Here is a 27,442-nt window from a genome sequence, read left to right on the forward strand (position 1 = left end):
ATCACTAAGTTTGAAAGTTACACAACACAATACTTAATCTATACCTTCATTTAAAGCAACAATAAAAAAAACTTTAGATGTTACTTCATTTTAATTTGAATTGTTAAAAAAATTGTAAAAAATAATTAAAAAAATACAATTTATAATAAAAAATAAAAAATAGCTTGATAAAAATTAGATTGAAGACATAAGTTAAGAATCAAATACAAAAATATTTATTTTAAAAATCGCACATTCAACTTTCTAAAAATCAAAATATTCGGTTAGTCAGTAATAAATTTCCTTTTAAAATTTTTTTAATTTCTCAAATTTATTTTCCAAAAGATTTTCCAAGTAATTTTGAACACACGGCTTAAAAGAGGTAGCGTAGAGCAAAAAACGACTGAAAAGTATTAGACGGTGCAGTAGGATGCAAGACAAGTAATAATAATAAATCACAAACCACAAATATTATTCACACAGTGGAAGTGGAAGTGAAATTATAACATTAACAACTACCTCCAAGCACGCACCCTCTAGAACACACCGTTAGGTTAGGGTTTCGCGCTTCCTTCTTTTAGGTTTCAATGGTGAGAGCTTCAGCTAACTCCGTCAATCCTCACGTTCATTCCGGCGTTCGTATCGTCGTCGCCGGAGACAAAGGAACCGGTAAGTCCAGTCTCATTAGCACCGCCGCCTCCGAGAATTTTCGCCCGAATGTTGCCCCGGTGTTGCCTCCCACAACGCTAGCTGTGGATCTGTATCCAGATCATGTGCCAATCACAGTCATCGATACCACTTCCTCGTATGAATTCTCTACGTTTTCTTCTAAGAATTCTTTTATTAATCGACGCACTATTCGCTTAGGTTATAGCACTGGTTTATATTCTTTGTCGAATCTTTGATATTTGATTTTGGAGCCAGTGTAAGCATTATTCTGTACCTGAATGTTCTCGTTTTTGCGAGTTTACTTTTGGCAATCTGCATTTCTTGCTTATGTTTTTATCTATGCTACTGCTAGGAAAATGTTGTTTGCCCTAATCTGAATGTCTTAATTATTTTACTTATTCTTGTTGCAGTATTGAGGACGTTGATAGAGTTTCTGAAGAACTAAAGCGGGCTGACACTGTTGTCCTCACTTATGCATGTGATCGCCCCGAGACACTTGAAAGTCTAAGTACATTTTGGCTCCCTCATCTTCGCAACTTAGAGGTTCTTATTTTTCCTTTTCTTGTTTTTTGCATCTCAAGTATTATATAATCAATTGAAGGTCCTCTAGTTCCCCTTTTCTCAAAGTGAAGCGATAGAATAATGAGAGAGAAAATTAATATTCCTAGAGAATGGAAGGGGAAGACTTGATATAGATAGTGATAAACAGCTAAACCAATTACGCTCATCTATTTTGTAGAAACACTTATTTTATATGCACATGCTTGTATACATCTATTTATTGTACATCTTAATCGAATTCCCATAATATGTTTGTACTTTCACTTTTAGAGATTCAATGCTTGACATAGATATTTGAACTTCATGAACAGGTGAGAGTTCCGGTTATAGTGGTTGGCTGCAAGCTTGACCTGCGAGATGAAAGTCAGCAGGTGAGCCTAGAACAGGTGATGTCACCAATAATGCAACAGTTCCGAGAGATTGAAACTTGCATCGAGTGTTCAGCATCTAGGCAAATCCAGGTATTTTTTATTTATACTATATTACAATCAAATTCCTCCGTTTTTTGAAATCCTATTTCAGAGGTGCTACAATTATTTATGGATTTTGTTTCATACTTGTAATCATGTTTTCCTTGTTGAAGGTCCCTGAAGTTTTCTACTATGCACAAAAGGCTGTTCTTCATCCAACGGCTCCTTTATTTGATCAGGAGACACAAACTCTAAAGCCTAGATGTGTGCGGGCTTTGAAGCGGATTTTTATCCTCTGCGACCATGACAGAGATGGTGCCCTTAGCGATGCTGAACTGAATGATTTTCAGGTTTTAAAATTTCCTTTCTTATATTAAATGTCAAAATTGTGGCTTGTTTATTATCCAAGTATTGTAGTATGGAACCTTGTATCTTGATCAATAGCCTGTTCACATCATGTTATAGTAGGTTGGTTAACTTGTGTATGTGTAAAATCTAACAAAACTATTTACAGGTTAAATGTTTCAATGCTCCTTTGCAACCATCTGAAATTATCGGTGTAAAGAAGGTTGTGCAAGATAAATTATCTGAAGGTGTGAATGAACGAGGTCTTACTTTGACAGGATTTCTATTTCTTCATGCTCTTTTCATAGAAAAAGGGCGTCTTGAGACCACATGGACTGTGCTCAGGAAGTTTGGATATAACGATGATATCAAGCTTGCTGATGATTTATTTCCACCTTTGAAATACACTCCTGATCAGGTGGTTCTTTTGAGATGAATTGTGGCTGTGTGTATCATGCTCTTTATTTGTTATACATGTTTGTGTATTCAATTTGCTGACAGCTAGAACTTATATATTTTCTACTCATTGGATTTAATCTCTGCAGAGTGTTGAGTTGACAAATGACGCCATTGATTTTTTGAAGACAATTTTTGATGCATTTGATGCTGATTTTGTATGTCATTTCCACATATGACCTTGAATAATTTCAAATTTTCATTCTTCTCCCCAATCATTTTGAACATTTTCTCAATTGACTTTATCGTTATACAATGTGAAAATTAACCATATCTTTTCCTTCCTCTAGGATGGGATGCTGCGACCCCGTGAACTTGAGGAATTGTTTTCCACTGCCCCAGAAAGGTAAACTGATTTCCTCAAATTGCATGCCTAGATAGATGTACTTTAATTTCCACCACGAAATGGTGGGTTTATTTGCACTGGTTTCATATGAAGATGATAAAGGAGCATTGTGATGTGGTGGAATCTTTCTTATGTTGTGCAATTTTTCAAATGTACACATGGCACATGCTTTAAGGATGTGGTATATACCTCCGACTTTGCTTTTTCAATGTTTTTATGAAGTTCAGCTATGGCATTTTTTTTTACGTATATATACCTTTCTCAAGTCTAAATGTCAACGAGGACTCTTGGCAAAATTATCTTATGCTTATAATTTTTAATTGCAGTCCCTGGATAGGAAATCCATACGAGGATGCTGTAGAAAAGAATGCGTTTTCCGGACTATCACTTGATGCATTTTTGTCAGAGGTGCACAAGTTTTTTATCTTTCTCTCTACTCCCTCTTAAATTTTGTTAAACAATGTTTTGTAGAGACTGGTGGGTTTCTACAGACAGTTTTATCACTCAATTTCGATGGTGTTTTGAGAATCAAGGTTTCCTCAGTTTTAGCTGATATATGACTTTATGTCTGGTCTGTATATCTTTTCAGTGCATATAACATTAAATTTACATCACCATTGATTTGTTTTTAATATTTATATATTATATGTTTTCTGGACAGTGGGCACTCATGACACTGCTAAACCCAACCTTTAGTGTGGAGAACTTAATATACCTTGGTTATCCTGGTGATCCATTATCCGCTGTCCGTGTGACTAGGAAGCGTCGCGCTGATCGCAAAAGACAACTTTCAGAAAGAAATGTATTGCAGTGCTTCGTTTTTGGGCCTAGGAATGCTGGAAAATCCGCATTATTGAATTCTTTCATTGGAAGGTGTGTTGCTGTGTTACCTTGAAGATTCCTGGTACATAGCTTTAATTATTGAGCTTCATATCTTAATTTTTGTTGAATTTGTATTGCAGGCCATATTCTGAAGCTTACAATCCAACCATCGAGGATCGTTATGCTGTAAATGTTGTTGATCTTGCTAAGGTAACGACACTTGATTGATATTTGACAATATCTTTTTACTGTGACGGAAATATTTTATTTTCTTTCCCCTTTTTCAGCACCAGAGTCTTCATTTGATGCATTCATTTTGTTCATCTTGACATTTATATATTAAAATTCATAGTTTTATCATTTACTTTGCAGGAAAACAAAAAATATCTTGTTCTGAAAGAGATTCCAGAAAGTGGAATTGCAAAACTGCTGGCCAGTAAGGAGTCTTTGGCCTCATGTGACATTGCAGTTTTTGTTCATGATAGGTGTGACCTTTGATATTAAATTAAATTTCACTATACCAGCATACCATAGAAATTATGAATTACTGTTTCTTTAGTTATTCTTCTAAAAATTGCATTAGTATAAGGGTACGTTTCACTATTAATCTATTTAGTGCATATGGTGTATTTAAACATAAAATTTGCAGCTGTGTCATGGATTTTTAGCTCATATAAGTGACTTTTCAACATCTGAAATCAAATGCATTTAGAAAAACTCCATTATGCATCTGGATCAACTCCATAGAGTTGAAGATAGTAAAATAAGAAATCGAAAGATTTCTTTGAAATTGTTTGTTTGGAAGTTTCCTGAAAAACTTATGATGGGTTCTTCTCTCCAACGGAACAACAACACCGTTATGCTCATTACTAAACTTGTTGAAGAGATAAAGTAGAACCACGATATCTGTTTTTGATCCGAAGTTGGATCGACCACCAGAAGAAGAATTAGGCCAAAAGTTAGGATCAATTATGGAAAACTAAAACTTCCATCGAAAAGAAGCAAATAAAAGGCTCATCTGGATCAACTTCCAGCATACCATATAAATTATGAATTACCGTTTCTTTAGTTATTCTTCATTTGCATTAGTATAAGGATAGGTTTCACTATAAAATTACTCTGTGCCTGTGGTGTATTTGAACATAAAATTTGCAAGTGTCTTGGATTTTTAGATCATATAAGCAACTTTTCAACATCTGAAATCAACAGCATTTAGAAAAACTCCCTTGTGTATCTGAATCAGCTTCCTAAAACAACAAGATGGTTGAATACCACGAATTCTGGGTTGAATTTGTCAAACTCATGATGTGAATTATCCCCTCTAGTCTCGATTATAAGCAATAAACCTAATTTCACACTAACTAGTAGTTTTAGTTAACTGCAATTAATGTTCATGTTATATAGAAGTTATTGTATTTCTTAGTGTCCTTTAAGGAAACATGTTCCAGGGAAATAAAGGGTTGTTAAAAAATAGAATTTAGAGATGTTTTTGGAATGACATCATTCAACAGGGGTGGAAGTAATTGAATTTGCTTATATTTTAGATCACCAAACATGTATTTTTTTTCGCTTATAATTGTTACCACCAGGAATATAACATAAGCTTCAAACAGCATGGTATTCATTATATTTAAATTTACAAGTCATCCAAATTGTCTACGGGTTTACAAGTTAACTGTAATTTCATGTTCATGTGGTCTGGACTGTGGGGAACTCATACTTATTACCTGGAAAATGTTGGTTGTTTAAAGCTCAGCTGATTAAATATTCATTAGTTCATTGATTCATTTAAGGTCTGTTGAGTCTTCATGGAGGGCATCATCTGAACTCTTGGTAAATATTGCTGGACATGGAGAAAATACTGGCTTTGAGGTGCCCTGTCTTATAGTTGCAGCTAAGGATGATCTGGAATCATTTACTTCGGCAATACAAGATTCAATTAGGGTATTTTTCGTTAACTTATTAATTTACGTGATAGTATTTGAAATTTCACATTCATGTTTCTCTATACTTATTGTTGTATGGTTAGATAATGAGATATTTAATGCGGTGAATGGTTGGAATTATGATTTCATCTGACCTTCTGACTAACAATAATTATATATAGTGGTCTGTGTATGTGTAGGCTTTGATCTTTAGATTAAAATTTGATTAGACAGGTTGGTAACTACTTCAACTCTTTTGAAATTGGGATGTTTTGGTTGTGATTATTTTTTGCACATTTACACTTTACTGGATTTTTTTTCAAAGTAAAGTCAGAGTAAAACAGGAATGTTTTAAAGAAATGGTACATGTAAAAATGCCAAATTGGAAAAAATATTATAAAGCTAATAAAGAGATCAAGCAAGCGGTGAGTGAAGCAAGAATCCTAGATTTTGATGGTTTATACCAATCTTTAGGAGTCAAGGTGGGAGCAATATCTATATATAGGCTTGCAAAGGGAAGAGAAAAAAAGACAAGAGATTTGGATCAAGTGAAGTGTGTTAAAATGAAGGCGAAGTCTTGGTCTAGGAAAAAGATAGAAAATATAGGTGGAAGACATACCTATTGAAGTGTGATTTTTTTTTTTTGGAGATAGAGGAATTGAGTGGCTCACAAATTCTTTAATAAAAATATAAGGTCAAAACAAATGTAATAAATGGAGAAGAAGCAGTTTAGTTCCAATCTATAAGAAGGGGATATACGAAATTGTGCAAATTATAGGAAGGATTAAACTTTCATACCGTGAATTTATGGGAAAGAGTGATGAACGGAGACTAAAAAAAGAGACTCAAGTTACTGAGAATCACTTTGGTTCCGTGAGGTCGACCATGGAAGCAATCTATCTATTATGACGTGTGATGTAGTATCAAATGGACCAATAAGACTTGCATTTAATTTTCATTGACTTGGAGATGGGCACATGATAAAGTGTTTATAGAAGAAAGGGGTTATGGTTGTCTATATTTGAGCTATCCGTGATATGTATGAAGGGGCATCGACTAGTGTGCGCACACAAGGTGGTGGTGGAGAGACAGACGATTTCTCCATTACAATAGGATTGCACCAATGTTCAACCCCAAATACCTCCCTTTTAACTTTAATCACATCCAAAAGCTAACACCGAGATGTTAAAAGGAGGATTTAAATGAGAGGTTGGAGACGAGGCTTAGAAACACATGACTTTTGCCAATCAGAAGTAAGACAGAAAGTTTAGTAAAAGGGGAAACGTTTCTAACCTAGAGGTGAAAGTTGGAGACCATATTATCATGCAAGTTACGCGGTTTAAATAAATATCTTAGGACTGTAACACAATGATAAAGAAGTAGAAGGGAATGTTAACCATCGAATTCAAGCTATCGAATTCAAGCTGGGTGGCTGAAATGGAGGAGGGTCTTTAGGCGTACTATACCTCATTTGCATAAATATTGCCATACACGATTCAAGCAGAAGTTTGATCCGGCTCTGCAAATCATCTTTGATTTGTGAACTGTGATTGCCAGTTAATCTTTATAATTAGACAATTTTCACTCTTATTACAACATGATAATATGTTCAATTAATCTGTTTGTGGCTGACTTATAACTAGAAACCTGATAATGTTGTTCATTTTATGGATTTGTGTGCATTTGATCCGATTATAAGTTATATTTATCAACTTTTCCTACTGACTTGCAAGAACTGGCAAAGTGTATAATATGTTAGCTTTTCCATTTATGGGCAACATCTACTATGGATGATGTACGGATAAGCAAAACTGAGTGTTGGAACATATTGTCAAGAAAAAAAATTGCATTCTGATGTCTTTCTTGACATATATATTCATGGCATATGATGTCCTTTGTTGTCCGTGAAAGCAACTGGTCCATCCTGCGGTTGAAATGTAATGATATTTCTGACATGCCAATATGTTTTGTAGGTTAGTCAGAATATGGGAGTAGAGGCTCCTATACCAATCAGTGTGAAGTTAGGGGATTTCAACGGTATATTCCGCCGAATTGTAAATGCTGCTGAGCACCCTCATTTAAGCATTCCGGAAACTGAAGCTGGAAAAAACCGCAAGCATTACAACAAGCTCATAGGTCGATCTCTCATGTGTGTTTCAGGTATATCAATTTTTAGGTTGACAGTCATTAAATAATTTGAGCCTATTGAGCTGTTTAAAGTTTGGATGATGTGATTTATCTTTGGCCGCATGTTCTCTCTTTTGGTTTCGTTGTTCGTTTTGATTTTACAATGATTTTCCACTTATAACCTTAGGGTGTCATGCCACTGAACTGATCCCTATTGGTGTTTTCCATTTAGCTTGTTTTGTTTCTCCAGCGTTGTTGTTGAGGGACTTTTTCTGAATCCATTATTCGCCCGGGGTGTTGATTTCTTGTTTGGTAGATGGTTCTTGGAGTTGGAATTTAGGGATTAAATAGCCAATGTATTATCAACAAAAATCAAATGGTAGCAAATGAAAAAATGGCTTTTACCATGTCCCTACAGTATAGGAACTATCTTTCTGATTCCTCCAACCTTAGACCAGTTGCTTTCAATTTCCGAATACTCAAGTCAGAAGAAAATATAACTGCAGCTTTTGTTTCTCTGTTAAATGATTTTTTAACGCATCATATTGCAGTTGGAGCGGCAGTGGCACTCGTTGGGTTGGGTGCTTACAGGATATATGCTGCAAGGAAGAGTGCGTCTGGTTAAACGGGAAGGTTTTGTGAATGGGTCGCGGTCCTTGATCCAAATGCAGTCTGCTCTTTGGCAACGTTACATCGTCTTAAGAGCTTTTAATTAGAGCCATCTGCTGTAGAGGTTGCAATCTTTTTTTTAGTTTTTCAAGATTGAATTAGGTTAGCACCAATTTTATATACAAATTATTGGATGTTTCATCTTTTTTTATTAGTTAGGCTTTCGTGAATTAATTTATACCAATAATAATGTGTTTTACAGTCGGGTCCAGTTCATTACTGGAAACTCATAACATATCTTAATTCAAACTATTTATATTGCAAAATAATTAAAATATTATAAATACATAATATATTTATTTAATAATAATTTTTATAATAGTGATTAAAGTGGTGGTTTACTGTACAATATACTCCGTTTCTTTTTAAGTGTCATGTTTTGACTTTTCACATCTACTAAAAAAATTAATCCTTGTTATTTTTTTAACAATAATTCTTTTTTTACCTATAATATCCTTAATTATTTATTATATATATATTTTTTTCTATCTCTCTAATGATTACCTATGGGTAAATTTGATGAAATATAATTAATACTATTTTGAATTTTGTAAATGATAATTAAAGAGTATTTTTTTTTAAAAAGAGACATTTAAAAAGGAACAAAGAGTATTTTCGAGCATGATTGCAGTAGACCTATGGTACACACAGTAAAACATAAAATAGACCTATGCAAACAGTAAAATATAAAATTTAATTAATCCTCTGGTTCTTCAACTTAATTTTAGTTTAATATTTACACTTTAGTTCTTTAACTAAATTATGTTATTAGTTAGTTTTTTAATTTCTATTTTGTTACTATATTTGTTCTTTTCAGTTAAATTATGGTAAAAAATGTAGATTATGGTGATGTGGATGGACAATATGTGATTTAATATTTGTTCTTTCACTTAGGTTTTGTTCTTCAATTTTAAAATTAAAGTCTCTTTAATCTCTACTTTTTGAGATTTAATTGTTTTTTTTTAAATCTTTTCAATTCTCCTTTTTATGTTCTTAAATTTGTCATTGTGTTCCTTTCCATTTCCTTTGTTCATGTTTATGGTACCATCAGAACTTTTGTTTTGATCTTTTAGTACAAACAAACCTGTTAATATTAAAAAAAAACTCTTCATATTTCATCATCTTCCATCTACTAATTTTAGATCTAGATCTAACCAGAAATAGCTAGACAACTCTATTTTAGGCGAGGACGATATTTTTCTGCACAGCAACTTTGCTTGCAGCACCAGCTGTCAGGTTCATGTTCTCACAAACTGCAACACAAAATCAATGAAAAATGATAAGGGTAGTAAGAATGTAGCTTCTCAACAGTCAAACAAAATGACGATAGTGTAAACTAAGCTCAATAAATAAAATACTTTTATAGATCAATCAAAGGTAAAATACAATCGTCAAGTTGAATACCGAGAGTGTCTAAGCTGAAATATTCATTTTCTAAAAAATAATTAATTCTCAGATAAACAAATAACCAAAACTTATAATAGTATATTATTAATACCAAAAGAATATTATATCAAATAAATATAATATTCAGTTAGATGGTCACATCACCTGAATTTAACATATTTTATTAGAAATTGACGTAAGAGAATAAATAAGATAACATAAATAAAGTTAAGGGACTTGTTTATAATATTTTTTAATTAAAAAATTAAATAGAATATTAAATTAAGTTAAAAAACTAAAACATGTATTAAATCTGAAAAAGAGCTATGTATACTCCTTCATCTTACTCTCCCGATCCCAAGGCACACCATATCACCTGCAGCCCATGAGATAAATTTTGTTTCCACCTTACTAAATGTGACATGAAATTAGACAATATAATTGGTGAAATTTTTATCTACTATCCAAATTTAACTTAAGACCCCCCATTTTCATTAATACTCCTTATCTTTGACAAAATTTTAGTTAAACAGTGCATAAAAAAATTAGGTAGAACAGATGAAATTTTCTGTCCAAATAAAAAAAAATTGGTAATGTAAGTCAAAAGTCTGATCTATGGAAAATGTATCGGTTTTCTAAAGAACATCATGTTGCACCATATTTTTTTTTTTGCAAAAATTTGAAATTTTTTGTAGTGTCAAATCATTGTTTTTTTAAACCTCATGCATTTATCAAATTTTTAGAGGAACTTTAAAAATATCGATAGTAATTTTAAGGTTTGAGATTTTATCGATAGTTTTGTACGATTGTGATTGCACTGATTATTCTGTGTGGTTCATACTGAATCTAGTCTTGTATAAATAGGGATCATGTGTTATTAAAAAAGACGTCTTAAAATGCCTCACTATTTGTTTATGGCATGTGTGTACTTCAACGAGGTGAAATCTCCAATTGATTTTGAGCTCCCGAAGGGCATCACCTGTCTCGCTCTTCTAAGATCCAAATTGAATAATATATTTCCCGACATTGAGAAGAGAAATGTGAGTAAGATCGAGTTTTGTGCACCATGGATTGATACAGATGGATGGTAAAATACGACCATATTAAGCTGGTGACTGATGAAGATTTGAAGGTTACGTGAAAAACGCACCAGGGTAGGCTAACAAAGAGATCAATCGAGTTTGATGCAAAAATTTCTAGATTTTTTACGAAATAATCAAGATGTTGAAATGTCCAGAATCATCTGGTAGTGTGTAGGTTTTGCATGCATATATTATTGTTGAGTTATGTAAATTTATGTGGTAAGTTAAATTAATTGCAATGTGTTAAGTTATGTCCATCTTGCAATAATGAAAGCGACAAAACATTATCTAATAAACTATACGGTCAAAATGTCTATGTAATAGTACATAAATAATACAAAGTATAAATCTCACCATTTGGGCTTACCAAACTCATGAGGTTATCAATAATGACTATCATCTGCAAACGTTGTTGGTCATCCACACCATGTGGAGGCGGTGACACGTCATCAGAAGGTCCCCCAACATTAAAAGGTCCAATATCCTCTTCATGCTTAACATGTGGGATGATGTGAGGGTGTGATACAGTAAAGTACCACTCTAAATATTCTAAGTATCCATTCACACATTGCGTGGGGAACTGAACCTCCATTGCACGCATTCTAATGGAACATACAGAGATGATAACATTACCAACAAATCATCTATCAATACTCTCAGATGGAATAACATGGATGGTTGTGGGATGTCTTTGACATACCCAAAATGGCGCAGACACCTCTGAGGCAAGTGTCTTGCCAATAAGGCCTCCCATCGCAAATAATCAGAAAAGTGAAGTGTCATCGAATTCTGGATGCACTATATGATCTACGTAGGGTGTCTAGATGACATCGTTTACAGTTTATGCATCAATCCTATTTCTATACTCTAGAACACCACATGGGTGTGCATGCATGAAATTCCATCTTTTGGCCCGCGTGGAGCCAACCGTGGTAGGTATAACCCGCCTCTCACAAATGGAGGAAAAATGCTCGTATATTCAACAATGCACAAGAACATAGGCAAATCAAGGAATTCCATAACTAATAACTAAATTAATAAAAAATAATAAATTTTTATACCTGGAATAAACTCATATAACCGACAAGTTGCCTAATCTCAAATATAGTCGCCTCTTCAAGTGATGAATATAGAACAATCAGTGCAACACACCCCTATACCCAAGTGACATGGTCAAGGTTACTAAACACCACATGTATTTCACATCAATATATACATAAGACTTATCCACTAAGATACTACATCATATAAGATGTAGCATGTATACCCTAACAATTGCCTCATACATAGTCCATTGCACCAGCTCGCCATACCTCTCCTGGAGCCAAGATAGGAGAAAGTGAGCACCTACGTTAGTCTTAAACTCCTATAACACCTGCTTCTCAGAAAACCCCAAGTTTTGTATAACAATAATACGTTCTAGTTGTTGGCTAATGAGAGAAGCAATGAAGAAACTATCTGGAAGGACAAGATGGAACAAAAAGGCTACATCATCCAAAGTAATCGTCATCTCACCAAATGGAAGAAGGAAGGAAGATGTCTCCTTATGTCATCGCTTAACAAAGGCTGTTAATAATGAAACGTTGAGTATGGTCTGCGAACAATCCACCAATGAAAGGAGGCCACAATCATCTACAATCGCTATGACCTTCTATGGCATCAGGGCATCCAAGAACTTCTTCAGCTTCGCCCCGTGGGTGGGCACCTTCTGCAATAGTCAGTCTTGTAACAAACAAAGTAAAAATCATCACTTATTTTCAACATATCAATAATAAATATAGTCAAGTTCCACAAAACATATACATACATTTCCCTTCTATAATTTTAATCCCATATGATCGACATATCCAGTGAGCAAAGAAATGTCACTAGGCTCTCCAAATAACCCACCATTTATATGTATACACGACTCCGTCGAAGTTGAACCGGTAACCTCTGTATCAATTGAAGGAGTCACCTCCAAATCACATGTAGCAGGAGGAGTAACCTCCATATCACTCGTATTAGGCGACTCTTTATCCAACTGTGGAGTAACCTTTGTATCAGTCGAAGCAGAATGATGAGACACCTCTGTCTCGACCACTATCTTCCTGTCAGCCCGACCCTCTGCATTATCAATAATCACAACAACTACCTCATCACCAAGATCTCTGGTTTATCCATTAGCTATAGATCCTCTACATTGGATACCGCGGGGTGTGCAAAACTGCTCGGCCACCATTCGCCTTCTGTGAGAACCAGTCAGGCTACTATTCCCTTTCGGATATGTGAGTCTTCAACGTCATCTCCCCTCACACGAGGCCTCATCGCTACATCACCTACATCTTTGTCATGTTGCCTAGATGTAATCGTTTTGTCTGATCCTCTAGTCCTCACTACAAATACAAAAAAACGATGCAATTTAAACCATCAAATTTTTTAAAAATCCAGGAAACTTCACGGTCTTCTCAATTTTTTTGAAATTTCCGGTTAACCTAAGCAACATTTTCACTATCGATTTTTTTTCTTCAAAATCACCTATATAACTACTTGCATTTTTATCGGGGTTTTAAAAAAATCCGATAAAAAACATGTATTTTTATCATTTTTTTCAAAATATTCGATAGAAAATATGCATTTTTATCGGGATTTTCAAAATACCCGTAAGAAAACATGCATTTTTATCGAAAATTTTAAAATACCTGATAAAAATGCATGAGAAACATGAGTTTTTACCGGACATTACTAATAAACCGGTAAAATGTATATTTTTTTTCTTCTAAAAATTCAATATAATTGGGTATTTATTGGTCATAAATTCGATAGATTGAAATAAAAAATCCATCATAAATGAGAGTTTTTCCAAAAACTTAAAATGTTACAATATGAAGGATTTTTTTTTAAAATAACCAAGTTTTTCAATTTTTTTTCCGAAAATAACCAAGTTTTAAAAAAAAAACCAAAATAACCAAGTTTGGTAGAGGATGCGCCGGGTGAATTGGCGCATCCACATACCTTTAAGAGGAGGCGCTAGAAGCATTGACGCACATGCATTGGGTCTCATGAAGAGGCGCCAATGCTTGTGGCGCCTGCATTGGCCCTCCAAGAGGAGGCGCCAATGCCTTTGGCGCCTGCATGACCCTCAAAGAGGAGGCGCCCATGCATCTGGCGCCTGTGTGTGCCTGTGTGTGGTGGGTGTATGCGCCAATTCATTTGGCGCATACACCCCCCTAATAGTATTTTTTTATTTTATTTTAATTTTTTTTAGTTATTTAATTTTTTTAAATATTTTTTGTTTTTAATATTTAATATTTATTATTTAATACATAAGAAATAATAATGAAAAAAAATTTCATTAAATATGTAATAATTGGTTACATTGGAAAGACCAAAAACCTAATGACCCGCCTGATTATAACGTCCTCCGGTTCCACATCCCGATGCGTTAGTTTGTCTCCGAAGTCTCCCACGATTTTCTTGAGGTGTTTGTGGTCTTTGGGTGCTGACCTGATCAAGCGATGGCTGGTTGGAAGGTCCGGCGGAAGTTCCGGCGGTATTTGACAGATGTGTCATCATTTGCTCCCAATATCCGGAGGGGCTCTGGCCAACGACGCTTTCGTAATGGAGTTCGGTGCCCATGTCATCGTAGTTAGGGCGTTGGGGTTTGGTGAATTGGGGATGGTATAGTCGCCCAAATTGGGCCATTGAGTCATTTTGAAAACGAAGCAATGGTTCTTGGGGCGTACTATAGTTAAACAGTGGTTGGGTGTTAATTGGTGGGGGGCTACGATGACGTGACCCATATGAATCATCTGGGCTATAGACGGTTGTGGTTGCGGGGTTTGATTCTTAGTTTTGTGTTTGGGTGAGTGGTATGAATGGATTGCGACGTTGGATGGTTCGTTGTTGGGTGGTTGACATGAACGAGTTGCGATGTTGGGTGTGTAGTTGTTGTGTGTATGTGGTCGGTTGATGTTGTGTGGTTGGTTGTTGAGTTTGGGTGGGTTCACATTGGTGTTGGGTGGTGAATTGATGTGGGGCATACGATGACGAAGCAAGTTGGCGCGGATCCATTAAATACTGCGGCTCAGATACAAATTGCTGAGTTGTTACAGACCTAAGCCATGCCATATATTGTTGAGTCGGTCTTGCACCTTGGATGACTGGTTCGTTCAAGATGTGTTGTCGTTGATTCCTCCATTGACGACACATGTCTTTTGCAAAGTCTCTTCAGTCAGAATAATCCCACTGTGCATCGACCCTTTTTTGATGCCAATTCCCCAAACACGTGGAAGATTCTGGAATATGTTGTAGCATTCCGAACTGCAGTTTGACCCGGTCACTTTGGTGCATTTCAACTATAGTGAATCGGATAATCGGTGTCTTCGCTGTCCAAACTGCAGCATCGTCATGGTTCACATCATGATTCAGACCCAGATATGGCCTCCAAACAAACTGGAATAAAATACCAAATCGTTAGATGGAAAATAATTTAAGAAGTATTTTTAAATTAAAATATAGTTTGGTAGGAGTATTACATCATCATGTCCAATGTGGTCCAATAGATTTCGATAGACTACAATAGCGTGTTTCAGACACCTATTGTAGTTCATTCCCCTTACTGACCACCTAAGATAATAAAAAGAAGTGAAAAATATTATTTACTGTTAATTTAAATAATAAATATAATTAACTAAATTGTGAATGGTAAAGTGTTAGACTTACTTGGTTGCAAAGGGGAACACGAATGAACGCTCATTTATCGGGGCGAGCGACGACATCCTAGACCATCCCCAAGCTTAAAGCAAATAAGAACATGAAAAAAAAGTACATGTATTCTTTTTTGCAGTTCTACACATTGCACTATATAGATGGGCCAACACAGCTGGACCCCAACTATAAGTGTTTACCTTATTAATGTTGCGTAATAAAGGTAAATACATTATATTCACAGAATTACGTGTACTTTCTGGAAACAAAAAGTTACCAAATAAAATCATAATATAACATCTAGCTTTTATTATTTTCTCATACTCGGTTGAATCGTCGGACAATACTATACTGGCATAATATTGTTTAAGATATTTTAAATTTATACATTGCCCCCTTGCTTGACCGGATGTGTCTCCCTCAGTTTCGTCGTCTAACAAAGGGGCACCAAATAATTCATTGCATATATTGTTGTCTTGGTTAACTTGCCCATTCACTGCCTTTTCGTCTATACGGAGACCCAACAACATGTACACGTCCTCAAGTGTGACGGTACACTCACCAATCGGAAGGTGAAATATGTGGGTCTCGGGTCTCCACCTCTCCAATATAGCCAAAATGAACTTGTAGTCCACCGAGTACGAAACAATGTTTAGTAGATTTCCAAATACACATCTTCTAATATATATTTCTATTAAATGATTGTGGGGTACATATTCATGTACACGACATCTAAACCGCTTCGGATCCTAATAACAAAAAAATAAGAAAATACAATTAGAAGAAGAAATACATACTCAACAAACACACATCTATAAGAAGTAATCCTAAAATAGAAACTAAAAAGAGAGAGATTACAGAGGTATAACACAAAGAAGATATGTATAAGAAGTAATCCTAAAATAGAAACTAAAAAGAGAGAGATTGCAAAGGTATAACACAAAGAAGATATGTATTAGAAGTAATCCAAAAATAGAAACTAAAAAGAGAGAGATTACAAAGGTATAACACAAAGAAGATATGTATTAGAAGTAATCCAAAAATAGAAACTAAAAGAGAGAGATAACATACAAATGCCGAGATATTCTCGATTGTGCCTCTGTGTTCATCGCCCATAGTCAACAAAGACATGATTTGAATTTGCAAAGCTTGAGTTTGGTAGATGAAAGAAATGTGGTAGAAGAAAATACTTGAGTATTGATGAAGATGATTTGATATTGTTGATATGAGAGACTATTTATAGATGAATGAGTGAGTAGGTTTGGAACCTAAAAAGAGTGTGATTGGTTGCATGGAAAGGCAAAAGGAGACAAGAGAATGACAAAATTTAGCATGGAAGAGAAAGCTAGCTTGTGAGGAATCTTCTTGGCGCATGTGAAGAAATCACATGCAAGGGAAGAGGAGCCCTTGAGTTTGGCGCCTACATGTGATTTCTCACATGCAAGGAAGAGGCGCCCTTCCTCTTGGCGCCTTAGTGTAGGGAAATTGGAAGGGGCGCCCTTCCTAGTGGCGCCTAAGTGTTGTTTTGTGAAGAGGCGCCCAACCCTTTGGTGCCTCAGTTACTTTATGGCGCCTAGGGAATGGGCGCCTAGGTTGGAATCTTAGGGCACAAAACTCAGATATTCTTTGATTCCCTGGCGCTTGTGTATTCTTTTCAATCTTTTCTCAGCGTGCTGGATTCTTTCAACTGCATGCATGGTCAAGTCTGTATAAACAATTACCAAGTTATCAATGCAACAACCAACTATTTATGCTGTGCAGTTGAACAACTTAGCAATGCATTCAGTTTCAATTCCATTCAAACTATCTACATATTTAATATTTCAACACAATGTCTTCCACACAACATTACATGATCAGTGCACATGTCGAAGGTGAAATATTTGATCACCAGTTGTTCGATTTTTGTTTTCGAAACACAGAGGTGACTCGGTTTACAATAAATCGACGATCAAATTTTTCACATATGAAACAAAGAATAGAAAAGAAATTGCAGTGCAATAATGTGGGCCAGATCATCTATAAAAATCCAGTTTGGTTTGCAGAAAACCAGGTAAAATTTTATCAGAAGAAGATTCGAGATGATGATGATGTTCAACATATGTTTGACAATCACGAACATTCCGGTTACAATGATATAGAGTTGTATATATTACCACATCAACAACATGAGTCTCAGTACATTGATCAGTCATAAGTGTTTTGTGAGACTGATGACGAACAAGCTGAGGTGAATGTTCCAGACGATGAAGAAGAGGAACCTGAGATCATGGTTGACTCGATGGTGAATGCTGAAGAGGAAGATGAGCCAATACCGGCAAGTCATGTATATTGCCCACCCCAACACATGACAAGGTTAAATTTGGTTTCAGATGAACCTTCGGCAGATGTATGATACAATCCTTACGTGCAAATGCAAGGATCTCTGAAACAAGGAGACATATTTCGCACAAAAGAGGAATGTGTAAAAGCCATTAAGAAATTCCACATGCAACTATCAACAGATTTCAGAGTAGACAGAACTGACGCATCGAGGTATAAAGTTTATTGTTCGAATGAGCACTGCCTTTTTAGGTTGACAGCTTTGTACCGGAAGAGGAGCGAGTCTTGGGAGATTGGATCAATGGGTCCAGATCACACATGCATGCTGACATACCCAATGCAAGATCATCGTAAATTAAGCTCTCAGCTAATATGCGATGAAATATTGTCTGTCATTGGCGATAATCCGTCGTTAAAGGTGAGTACAATAATCTCGCATATTAGGGCAGAGTACGAGTACACTCCATCATATAGGAAGGCATGGATAGCTAGAACAAAAGCTGTTGAAAAAGTGTTTGACAATTGGGAGGAATCTTACAAACAACTTCCAAAATACCTATTGGCTTTAAAACACTATGCTCCCGGGACAATTTTCAAGATGGAAACATTGCCCGCATATACACCAGATGGTACGTGTGCTGTTGGAAATAAAATATTTCACCGTCTATTTTTGGCGTATCAACCGTGTATCATAGGTTTTTCTTTCTGTAAACCAATTATACAAATTGATGGTACATGGTTGTATGGAAAATACAAAGGAACATTATTGATGGCAGTGGCACAAGATGAGAACAACAATATTTTTCCGATCGCCTTTGCCCTTGTTGAAGGGGAGACTGTTGAGGGATGGAGTTTTTTCCTAAGAAATCTCCGATTGCATGTTGCACCTCAGCCTAACTTGTGTTTGATCTCTGATAGACACCCCTCAATCATCAGTGCATATAATAACATTGACAATGGCTGGCAAAATCCTCATTCGACGCATGTGTTTTGTATTAGACATATTGCTCAGAATTTCATGCGGGAAATCAAAGATAAGACGTTGCGCAAGAAGGTTGTCAATGCAGGTTACACATTATCAGAACCTTCTTTCAAACACTACCATGAGGAAATAAGATTGTCGAATGAAGATGCGGTTCGGTGGATCGATAGTATTTCGTTGGAGAAGTGGACTAGGACATACGACAGCGGTCATCGTTGGGGCCACATGACAACAAATCTTGTGGAATCAATGAACTCTGTCTTCAAAGGAATTCGTAACCTACCAATAACCGCTTTGGTGCAAGCTACATATTCCAGGCTAGGGGTGCTGTTTGAAACCAGACGCTCAAAATGGAGTTCCGTGTTGCAATCTGGACAATTATTCAGTGATGCTTCAATGAAATTCATCAGACATGAAGCTGCCAAAGCAAACACACACGTGGTTACGGTATTTGACCGAACTAAAGGTTGGTTTAGTGTTGTCGAGTCCATGGATCACAATGAGGGCATGCCGATGGGAAAATACAGAGTCGAAGTAGATAGAGGTTGGTGCGATTGCGGAAGGTTCCAAGCCTATCGTACACCCTGCTCCCATGTCATTGTGGCGTGCTCAAAGCTTCGAAAGGATCCATCCTACTTGCTATCTGAAGTTTACAAAGTCGCCAGCCTTTGAAATGTTTATAAAATTAGTTTTTAGGTAGTGGCAAAAGAGGATTATTGGCCAGAATATCAAGGGGACATCGTCTGGCACAACGAAGTTATGAGAAGGAAGAAAAAGGGTCGCCCTAACAGCACCCGGATTCGAACCGAAATGGATACGGCGAACAAAATGGTTAAACTATGTAGTTCATGTCGTCAACCAGGTCACAATCGTAATAACTGTCCTAGTGTTGGAACGAGCACAACCAGATAAATTCAGATGTACCTCTTTTGCTATATATGGAAAACTAAATTTATTTCAAAGTACCTTTGTTGCAATATATGGAAAATTAATTTTACTTCATAGTAGACGTCTGTGACGAAAAGACAGTTGTTCATAAAAAATAACACAAACAATTAAAACAACTAGAATACAAAAACTATGCGATTACAACCATCAAAACAATTTTGAACATGTAATGCATCATCCTACGAGCGTCTTGGTCGGTCTTAATATCCACCCATTCGCGCACTTCTTCGTTTTGATTGAACATGGAAACAAACCATTGTATTCTTCTAATCCGTTCACTCTCTCCAATTTCTCCCTCTAACCAACTGTACAACGTCCGATTAAGACGTTCAAACGTATCTGTGTTCCAAAGTCGAACCTGTATCGGAGTCGCAACGGCAGAAAATATTACATCAGTATTTCGTTTTTGAATGTATGCAGACATTGTTGAAACAAAGAAAATTGAAATTGATGGTTGAACTAGACTAGGAGATGAATTTGAGTGAAAATAATTGTATGCAAGACATGGTATTTATAGAGACGGAACACGTATTGACAAAACACGTGGGCGTCAGTTGAATTAGCGTCCACATGACCATTACAATCAGGCGCCACAACAATTGGCGCCCACCACACAAACACACATAGGCGCCATATGCATGGGCGTCTCCTCTTGGAGGGCCATGCAGGCGCCACAAGCATTGACGCCTCTTCATGAGGCCCAATGCATGTGCGTCAATGCATCTGGCGCCTCCTCTTACTGGTTTGGGAGGTGCGCCAATTCATCTGACGCATCCTCTACAAACTTGGTTATTTTGGTTTTTTTTTTTGAAAACTTGATTATTTTCGATTTTTTTTTTAAAACTTGGTTATTTTAAAAAAAATCCCAATATAAATAGTAAAATGCATTTTTTATAGTTGACAAAATTAATATTATAATATCATCATATTTGAGGGTACCAAGTTAAATTTACGAAGTAGCCTAATAAATTCTGTAATTGGTGGCACCGCAATTTAATAAGCCATTAATTAGTCTGAGAAGTGATTTGATATGGTTCAAGGGATTTCATTACCTCTTTAGAGGTGAGAGATTTCTTTAGCATTTTTTGAAAAATACCTTTCTTTTATAAATAATAAATAAAATACTCTTTCAAATCTTTTATTCAATATTTTTTTTTTTAGTTTTTCAAACTAAAATATTTATATATTATGAATAAAATTAAATTCCTCAAAATTCTCTTAACTTTAATTCTTTAATACTTTTGATTTTGTCCTATTTTTCTTTTCAAAGTCTTCTCTTCTCTTTCTCTCTAAAATTTTAAATAAAGCTTAATACTACATTGCTTGTCTATATTGAATACCTACATACAACTCTTTTGATGATTTTGACGAAACTTCATCTTCTACACAATTTTTTATAACTATGCCTGTCATTTTAGATCATACGATCATACTCACTCTGATATTAACACAACAACATTTGACACATGTGCCTGTACAAAAACCTTGTAAAGATTCTTCTAAATGCTTACATGAAAACTATTGTTGTAGGTGTATTCTATTAAGGTAAGACATCATCCTAATTTTTTCTATCATTCAAAACACATGCCTTCAACAAAAACTTCAATGATCGGTTCATTATTTCAATTTGTCCACCAATCTACTTATGATATGCTGGGCTCCAACCAAACTTCATTCCTAGAGCCTCGTGCAAAACTCTTCAAAATTGTGAAGTAAATTTTGAAATACTACTACTATAAATAATTCTATTTCACTTCAAATATGAAGGAGATATAATATCGATTATACAGTCAAGGTAACGAATGACGACATGATAATCTGTCAATTTACTCATCGAATTTTGAATAGTTGAGGAGAAAAGTGACAGTGATAATAGATTCTATTCCGAGCAAATATTTTTTGGATTTTCAAAACTAGACTATTTTTTACCTCGATTTTTAACGATAGCTTATAGGTAAAGTCATGTTTTTAATTTATTTTTTTCGTTTTAATCTGCAAAGTATCAATTTTTTTGACAATTTCTAAATCATCATCAATAACAAAACCAATAGAATCATTAAACATTAAGTCTCAACAAAAACAATAACAACAACAGAATCCATTAAATCTTTAAATATTAAATCTCAACGACAACAACAAATAAACAAAATCAATAGAATCGTTAAATATTAAATTTCAACAACAAATTTTACTTATACAACTACAACTAACATTAATAAGTTACTTTCATATTTTTCTAATTAACATTAAATATTTTTAATAAGAATTACTAGAAAAAAGAATACGTTATGAAATTAACCATAAAATATTTTCATGCTTTTACTTTTATTATTATAGTTTTCAATAAGTTAGGTTTAAGTTTTTTTAATAAAATTACTAACATTATTATACTTCCATTATTATAGTGAAAGTTTCACGCGGATCACTTATGTTTCATGTGAATGGATGATTTGACAATGTTTTTACCATTGTTACTTTATAAATGGACGACAATGATTCGTTAATTAATTTTTTCATCAAATTGATCATAAATAAAAAAAATATTACTTTACCTCACCGGTTTGAGCAAAACCGAGGTAATAGGTCATAAAAAAATTTTAAAAAAATTAAAAGGTAATAAAATATAGTTTATGAGATTCGGAGACATGTCTTCTTAATCCTAAATATAGGTTTTTCCTTAATTATCTTCCCTTATCATTTTCCATATTACCTTTTTCAGTTTTTCTTTGTTTTAAAATTTTATTTTTTCATAGCTTTTGTTTCAGTTTTATGATTAATTTTAATTTACCGTATTCTTTTATATATATATATATATATATATATATATATATATATATATATATATATATATATATATATATATATATATATATATATATATATATATATATATATATATATATATATATATATATATATATATATATATATTATTGTATTTTATATTATATTTTAAAATTTATATTTTCCTAAGTTAATTAGTCGCACTATCAAAGTTATAACCATTTTTAATATTATTAAGGAAATTATTTAAATGATGAGATTTATTGTCTTATTAAATTTTTATAAGAGTGAAGACCAATTTTAGTTTCTCATAAAAACTGTAGAGTACAAATTAATTCTTGAGAAAAAAAAAGTCCCTATTTAATACCGAGTTATTTTAGTCACTAGTTTAATATTTTCTCAAATTGATTTTTTTTCCCTACTTTTGAATTGGACTAGATTGTCATGTGTATTATTTATGTCACGTGTTCTTTTTGCATCTCACTTGTGTTGGAATCCTAGACGACAATTTTTTCTCCGACGATGATGATAACAGTCATACTCTCTTCAATTAAAATTATAAAGCTCCCGTTAACGGTAACGTTATTGCTTTTAGACCATTCACTCTTGACTCTGGATTCTCGGATCTCGTTGCTGATAATGGTGTTAGGATTTTGAAATTAAGAGCGGAGGATTCTTTAATTGACGTTGAAAAAGAGGATGAAGATGAAGAAGATGGTGAGAAAGAGGAAAGAAGAGGGTGGAGAACGATTTGTGGAATGAAGAACAAGAAATGGTTACAACTATTGATTTGCAATTATTTGTGAAGGGATTGGAGATAAATCACCACGATACCGCGACATTCTTTGTTTTGCTGGGTTTATTATCAGACTTATGAGTGTGTGATTATGATTTTTCTTTTTACATATTCTTGTTTATTAGGTGTTGTTATTGTTTCAGTTGTTAATGATTTTTTAGGAAGGTTTAGTTCTGCTGCTACTCGGGTGGTTTGAGATATGGTTTCTTACTCTTGTAAATAATACACGTGACATAAATAATACACATGGTTGTCTAGTCACAGTTTAAAAGTAGGAAAAAATGAGTTTGAGAAAAATATTAATAGAGAGACTAATATGACACAGTTAAATATTTTAAGAGATTAAATATGGACTTTTTTTTCTCAGAGATTAATATCTACAATTTTTATAAGAGATTAAAATGGGTCTTCACTCTTTTTATAATTATTACATTGCTAGTGATAAATAAGAGTTGATTATGAGAGAAACTAGGTAGAAACACACTAATGCTTTAGATAATAACGACTAAAGATGAAAATCTAGCTCAAATATCTTTCAACTTTCATACAGTAATGTTTGAGGCAAATGATCATTGTGTACTATTTTTATTCTGATCATGAGTATATCCATGTATTAACGGAATTTTTTAGAACTTGCATTATTTAGTTACAGTTAACCGTCTTGTTATTAGCATGCTGGGAGAATTTTTTGTTGGTACCTAGAACCCCTTAAGACTAATGTATTTTGATTTAATTATATCCTTTGATAGTCCCCTCCTGTACTAAGACATTTCTTTATTTTAAATTGCAACTGTCATGTATTATAAATTACTTTATCTGCTTGAAGTTAGGTAGTCATGAGAAATAAATCCAAAATATAACATAGTTCTAACTTTAAAGTTGCTTTGAAATAACGTCATAAAAGAGATTGTGAAAATATTGATAAAAATAAGTATCCATCTTGAGAAAAAAAAAAGAGCTAAAAAGCAGAAACGAATGAGTGTTATAAATAAAAGAAAATGTCTCAAATAGCCTAGGATTAATTTCTTAAAAAGCTAATAGTGGAAAAAGAAACTAAAAATGAAAAATTGGATAAATTAAGGAATTTAGTGTTTAATTCTAAGAATTAACTTAATTTTTCCAATTTTAGCCTACCTTAACTCAAACTACATTACAACTTTTAAGAACTTAAAAGTATGGGTATAATATTGATTTGATATACTCTTTAGAAAATTTTGAAGTTTATGATAAAATGATATGTACATGTTGATTCATTTGAGTAGATTGTAGAGAAGATACAAAAAGTTGAATAGATCTGAGCATGAGTAAAATCTTTTAATTTATCCATTTGAGATATGAGAATGCAAGTAGAATTTGAGCAGAAACATGAAAGTACTATAGTAAGTAGCGTTAACTTGAAAATTATCATCGAAGTAGGTAAATTCTTGTGTTTTCTTAAAATCTAAAATTTCAAGCTTTTTTCTTGATTAAAAGGAAAAGTTCAAGTTTGAGGTTGTGATGACGATATGTTATATACTGTTTTTAGTAGTAATCTCCTTTGTTATAAATACTTTTATTTTACGGTTAGATATGTTTGACGTCCTCATAAATATTTCAAATTTCATTTTTAGTCCCTTTAAACATTTTCTTCAAACAATCTTCGTCTTAAATTTTTCCGTCCCCAAAATTGGTCAATCCCGTTAAAATGACTTAACGTACGGTTGCCTACGTGGAAGGCCAAATGGAATAATTTGTGACAAATGGCATAATGGCGTGGATTTATTATTTAAATAACAGTGATATTATTTATGAAATGTTGACATAAACCCTAATTCTCTCAATCCTTTTCTCCGTATCTTCGTTTCCCCTTTCTTCATAACCGTTTTTGAATCCCATTTCTTCCACAACTGTTTTCGAATCCCCTTTCTTCACTAGCCGTATTCGAAATCTCCTTCTTCACTCAAATGTCATCTTTCTCAAGGCGCAACAAATCTAGTTCTTCTCATTACACAATTGTAAGAAACCGTACATGTGGAATACATGCTTGTAATGCACGTTTAATATCATACCATTGTAAGAATATACGTAACAAAATAAAGCTTTTTGGGAGATGCCCATTTTGGAAGTGAGAAAACTTGCAATTTATTCATATGAGGATGAAGACCTAGCACAAGGAAAGGAGGTATATGAGACCTTTAATGAAGATTGGAGCAAAGATGAGAGCAACATGAAGGACACACAAACTTATGAAATGTTGAAGAAGCTATAGGGTTCTTCAATGAAGAAGAACAAGAAAATGTAGTTGAAGATGAAGTCTGAGGCTTTCTCTGGAATAATTAAGTCAATATATGTTGTATTCTTGTTTATGCTGAACATGTACTTGTTATTGAAGTGTAAATGTTGATGAATCTATTGAAATTTCAAGTTGTTGAAATATTGTACCATTATTGTTGTAACAATTCTATTGAAATGTTGTTAATATAATGTTGTTGGAATGTTGAAAAGTGATTTTGTTACAGTTGTTTATGGAATGTTAAAATGTTGTTATGGAATGTTAAAATATGATGTTGTTAAAATGAAATGTTCAAATGTTGTAAATTGGCTATAATTTACCTTAGTTTGGCCATAATTTGCCTTAGTTAGGCCTAAAGTGTAACCTTCTATGATAGTATGATAACATAGTTTGTCATAATTTGTCTTAGTTTGGCCATAATTTGCCTTAGTTAGGCCATAATGTAACAAGTCTTAATGTAACAATATAGATTGGCCATAATGTAACAACACAACTGTATGATAAACAAAGTATGCCATTCATCACAAATGTATTACAACAACATTACATACAAATGAATTTGATCCAGTCATTACATTACAAAATAAAACAAGGTAGTAGATCTGGTTATTACATTACAAAACAAGGTAGTAGATCCATTTCATTGAAGTACACTAAATAATAGAAAAAATACTAAACCACAATACATACGACATGGTGAATATATAACACCATATAAATATCTTCATATTATCAACATAGTTTTCATTATGTGAGGCCCTTGCAAATATTTGCCCAACTTTTTGATATCTTAGCACCACCAAGTATATTTATTGTGGTTTCCTCTTCAGTTATCACTAATGTATCATCAAGATTCTTACTAGGCCCAACCACGTCTCTTACTTCAAGGGTCCTTAGTTTGTCACTCTTTCTTTTTTCAACTGTCAAATCAACATTATTATTCACCTTTTTCTTTGGCATCAGTTTCTTGATCTAGCGGAATAAGGTATATGCATAAGCGCTAAATGTTGATAACTAAATCACATAATGAGTAGACCAAAATTTGATTTACTCACAGGATCAATGTTGTTTGGCTTTTGTGTAGACATTTGCACAACACCTGATGGTTTGAAGGCATTGTTGGTACATGTTTTTTTTTACCAAAGAAAGTTCTAACAATAGATGAGTTAGATGGACTTGCCTTTGATGCACTTGGTTTTGATACACTTGGTTTGATAGGTAATTTGTCAATACTCAAAGGTTAAATGTCCAAAACCTCTTAATTACTCAGTAATGCTTCCAATGTCGCAGCTTCCGAGTCATAATACTTGTCCAAACCAGTATGTTGTATTGGTTACTCAACATTGTTGGTTGATTGTTCAACATTGTTGGTTGGTTGCTCAACATTGTTAGGAGGAACTTCAACATCTGTTTTTTTTTCTTCTTTGTCTTAACTGCCTTTTTAGTCTTTTTGTTGTCTTATTGGTGCTAGCATTCACTGACCCATTAGGCCTCCCCTGATATAAGTAAATACATTGTTAAATGACATAAACAATTTTCATAAAAACACAAACTAAAGTTAGAGTAATACCCCTTTTTTATACTACTTGAGCTTTGGTAGTCTGACTGGCCTGTGTAGACAGCTCTTGTGTCACATTTTCAGTGGAACAAGCACAATTTGTTTATTTTTCTTTCAATTCATAACATTATGGCCAAGTTCCAAATAATTTTTTCACCTATGACTGGTATTTGTTCTTTTCCATTTATGTTAGTTTGCCTCATCTGGGAACACAAGTCACATGATGGGACCAAAACCCGTGAATAAATAAAGTGACAAACTAGGAAGGGTCCATGCATTGAAAGATTCTAAATAATGGGACCACAAGCTTGAAA

General features: G+C 34.0%; 1 protein-coding gene across 1 annotated transcript; it reads left to right on the top strand.

The window, feature by feature from the left end:
- Positions 1–420: 420 nt before the first annotated feature.
- LOC127098607 (mitochondrial Rho GTPase 1) lies at positions 421–8,561 on the top strand. Its single transcript, XM_051037243.1, has 14 exons — positions 421–784; positions 1,059–1,191; positions 1,521–1,670; positions 1,793–1,969; positions 2,134–2,382; positions 2,510–2,578; positions 2,711–2,766; positions 3,093–3,174; positions 3,428–3,639; positions 3,729–3,798; positions 3,961–4,073; positions 5,382–5,532; positions 7,487–7,673; positions 8,192–8,561. The coding sequence occupies exons 1-14, from the start codon at positions 567–569 to the stop codon at positions 8,263–8,265; spliced, it is 1,941 nt and encodes a 646-aa protein (XP_050893200.1). The 5' UTR covers positions 421–566; the 3' UTR covers positions 8,266–8,561.
- Positions 8,562–27,442: the final 18,881 nt, after the last annotated feature.

The sequence above is a fragment of the Lathyrus oleraceus genome, chromosome 6, assembly GCF_024323335.1.
Source record: "Lathyrus oleraceus cultivar Zhongwan6 chromosome 6, CAAS_Psat_ZW6_1.0, whole genome shotgun sequence".
Lineage (NCBI taxonomy): Eukaryota > Viridiplantae > Streptophyta > Magnoliopsida > Fabales > Fabaceae > Lathyrus > Lathyrus oleraceus.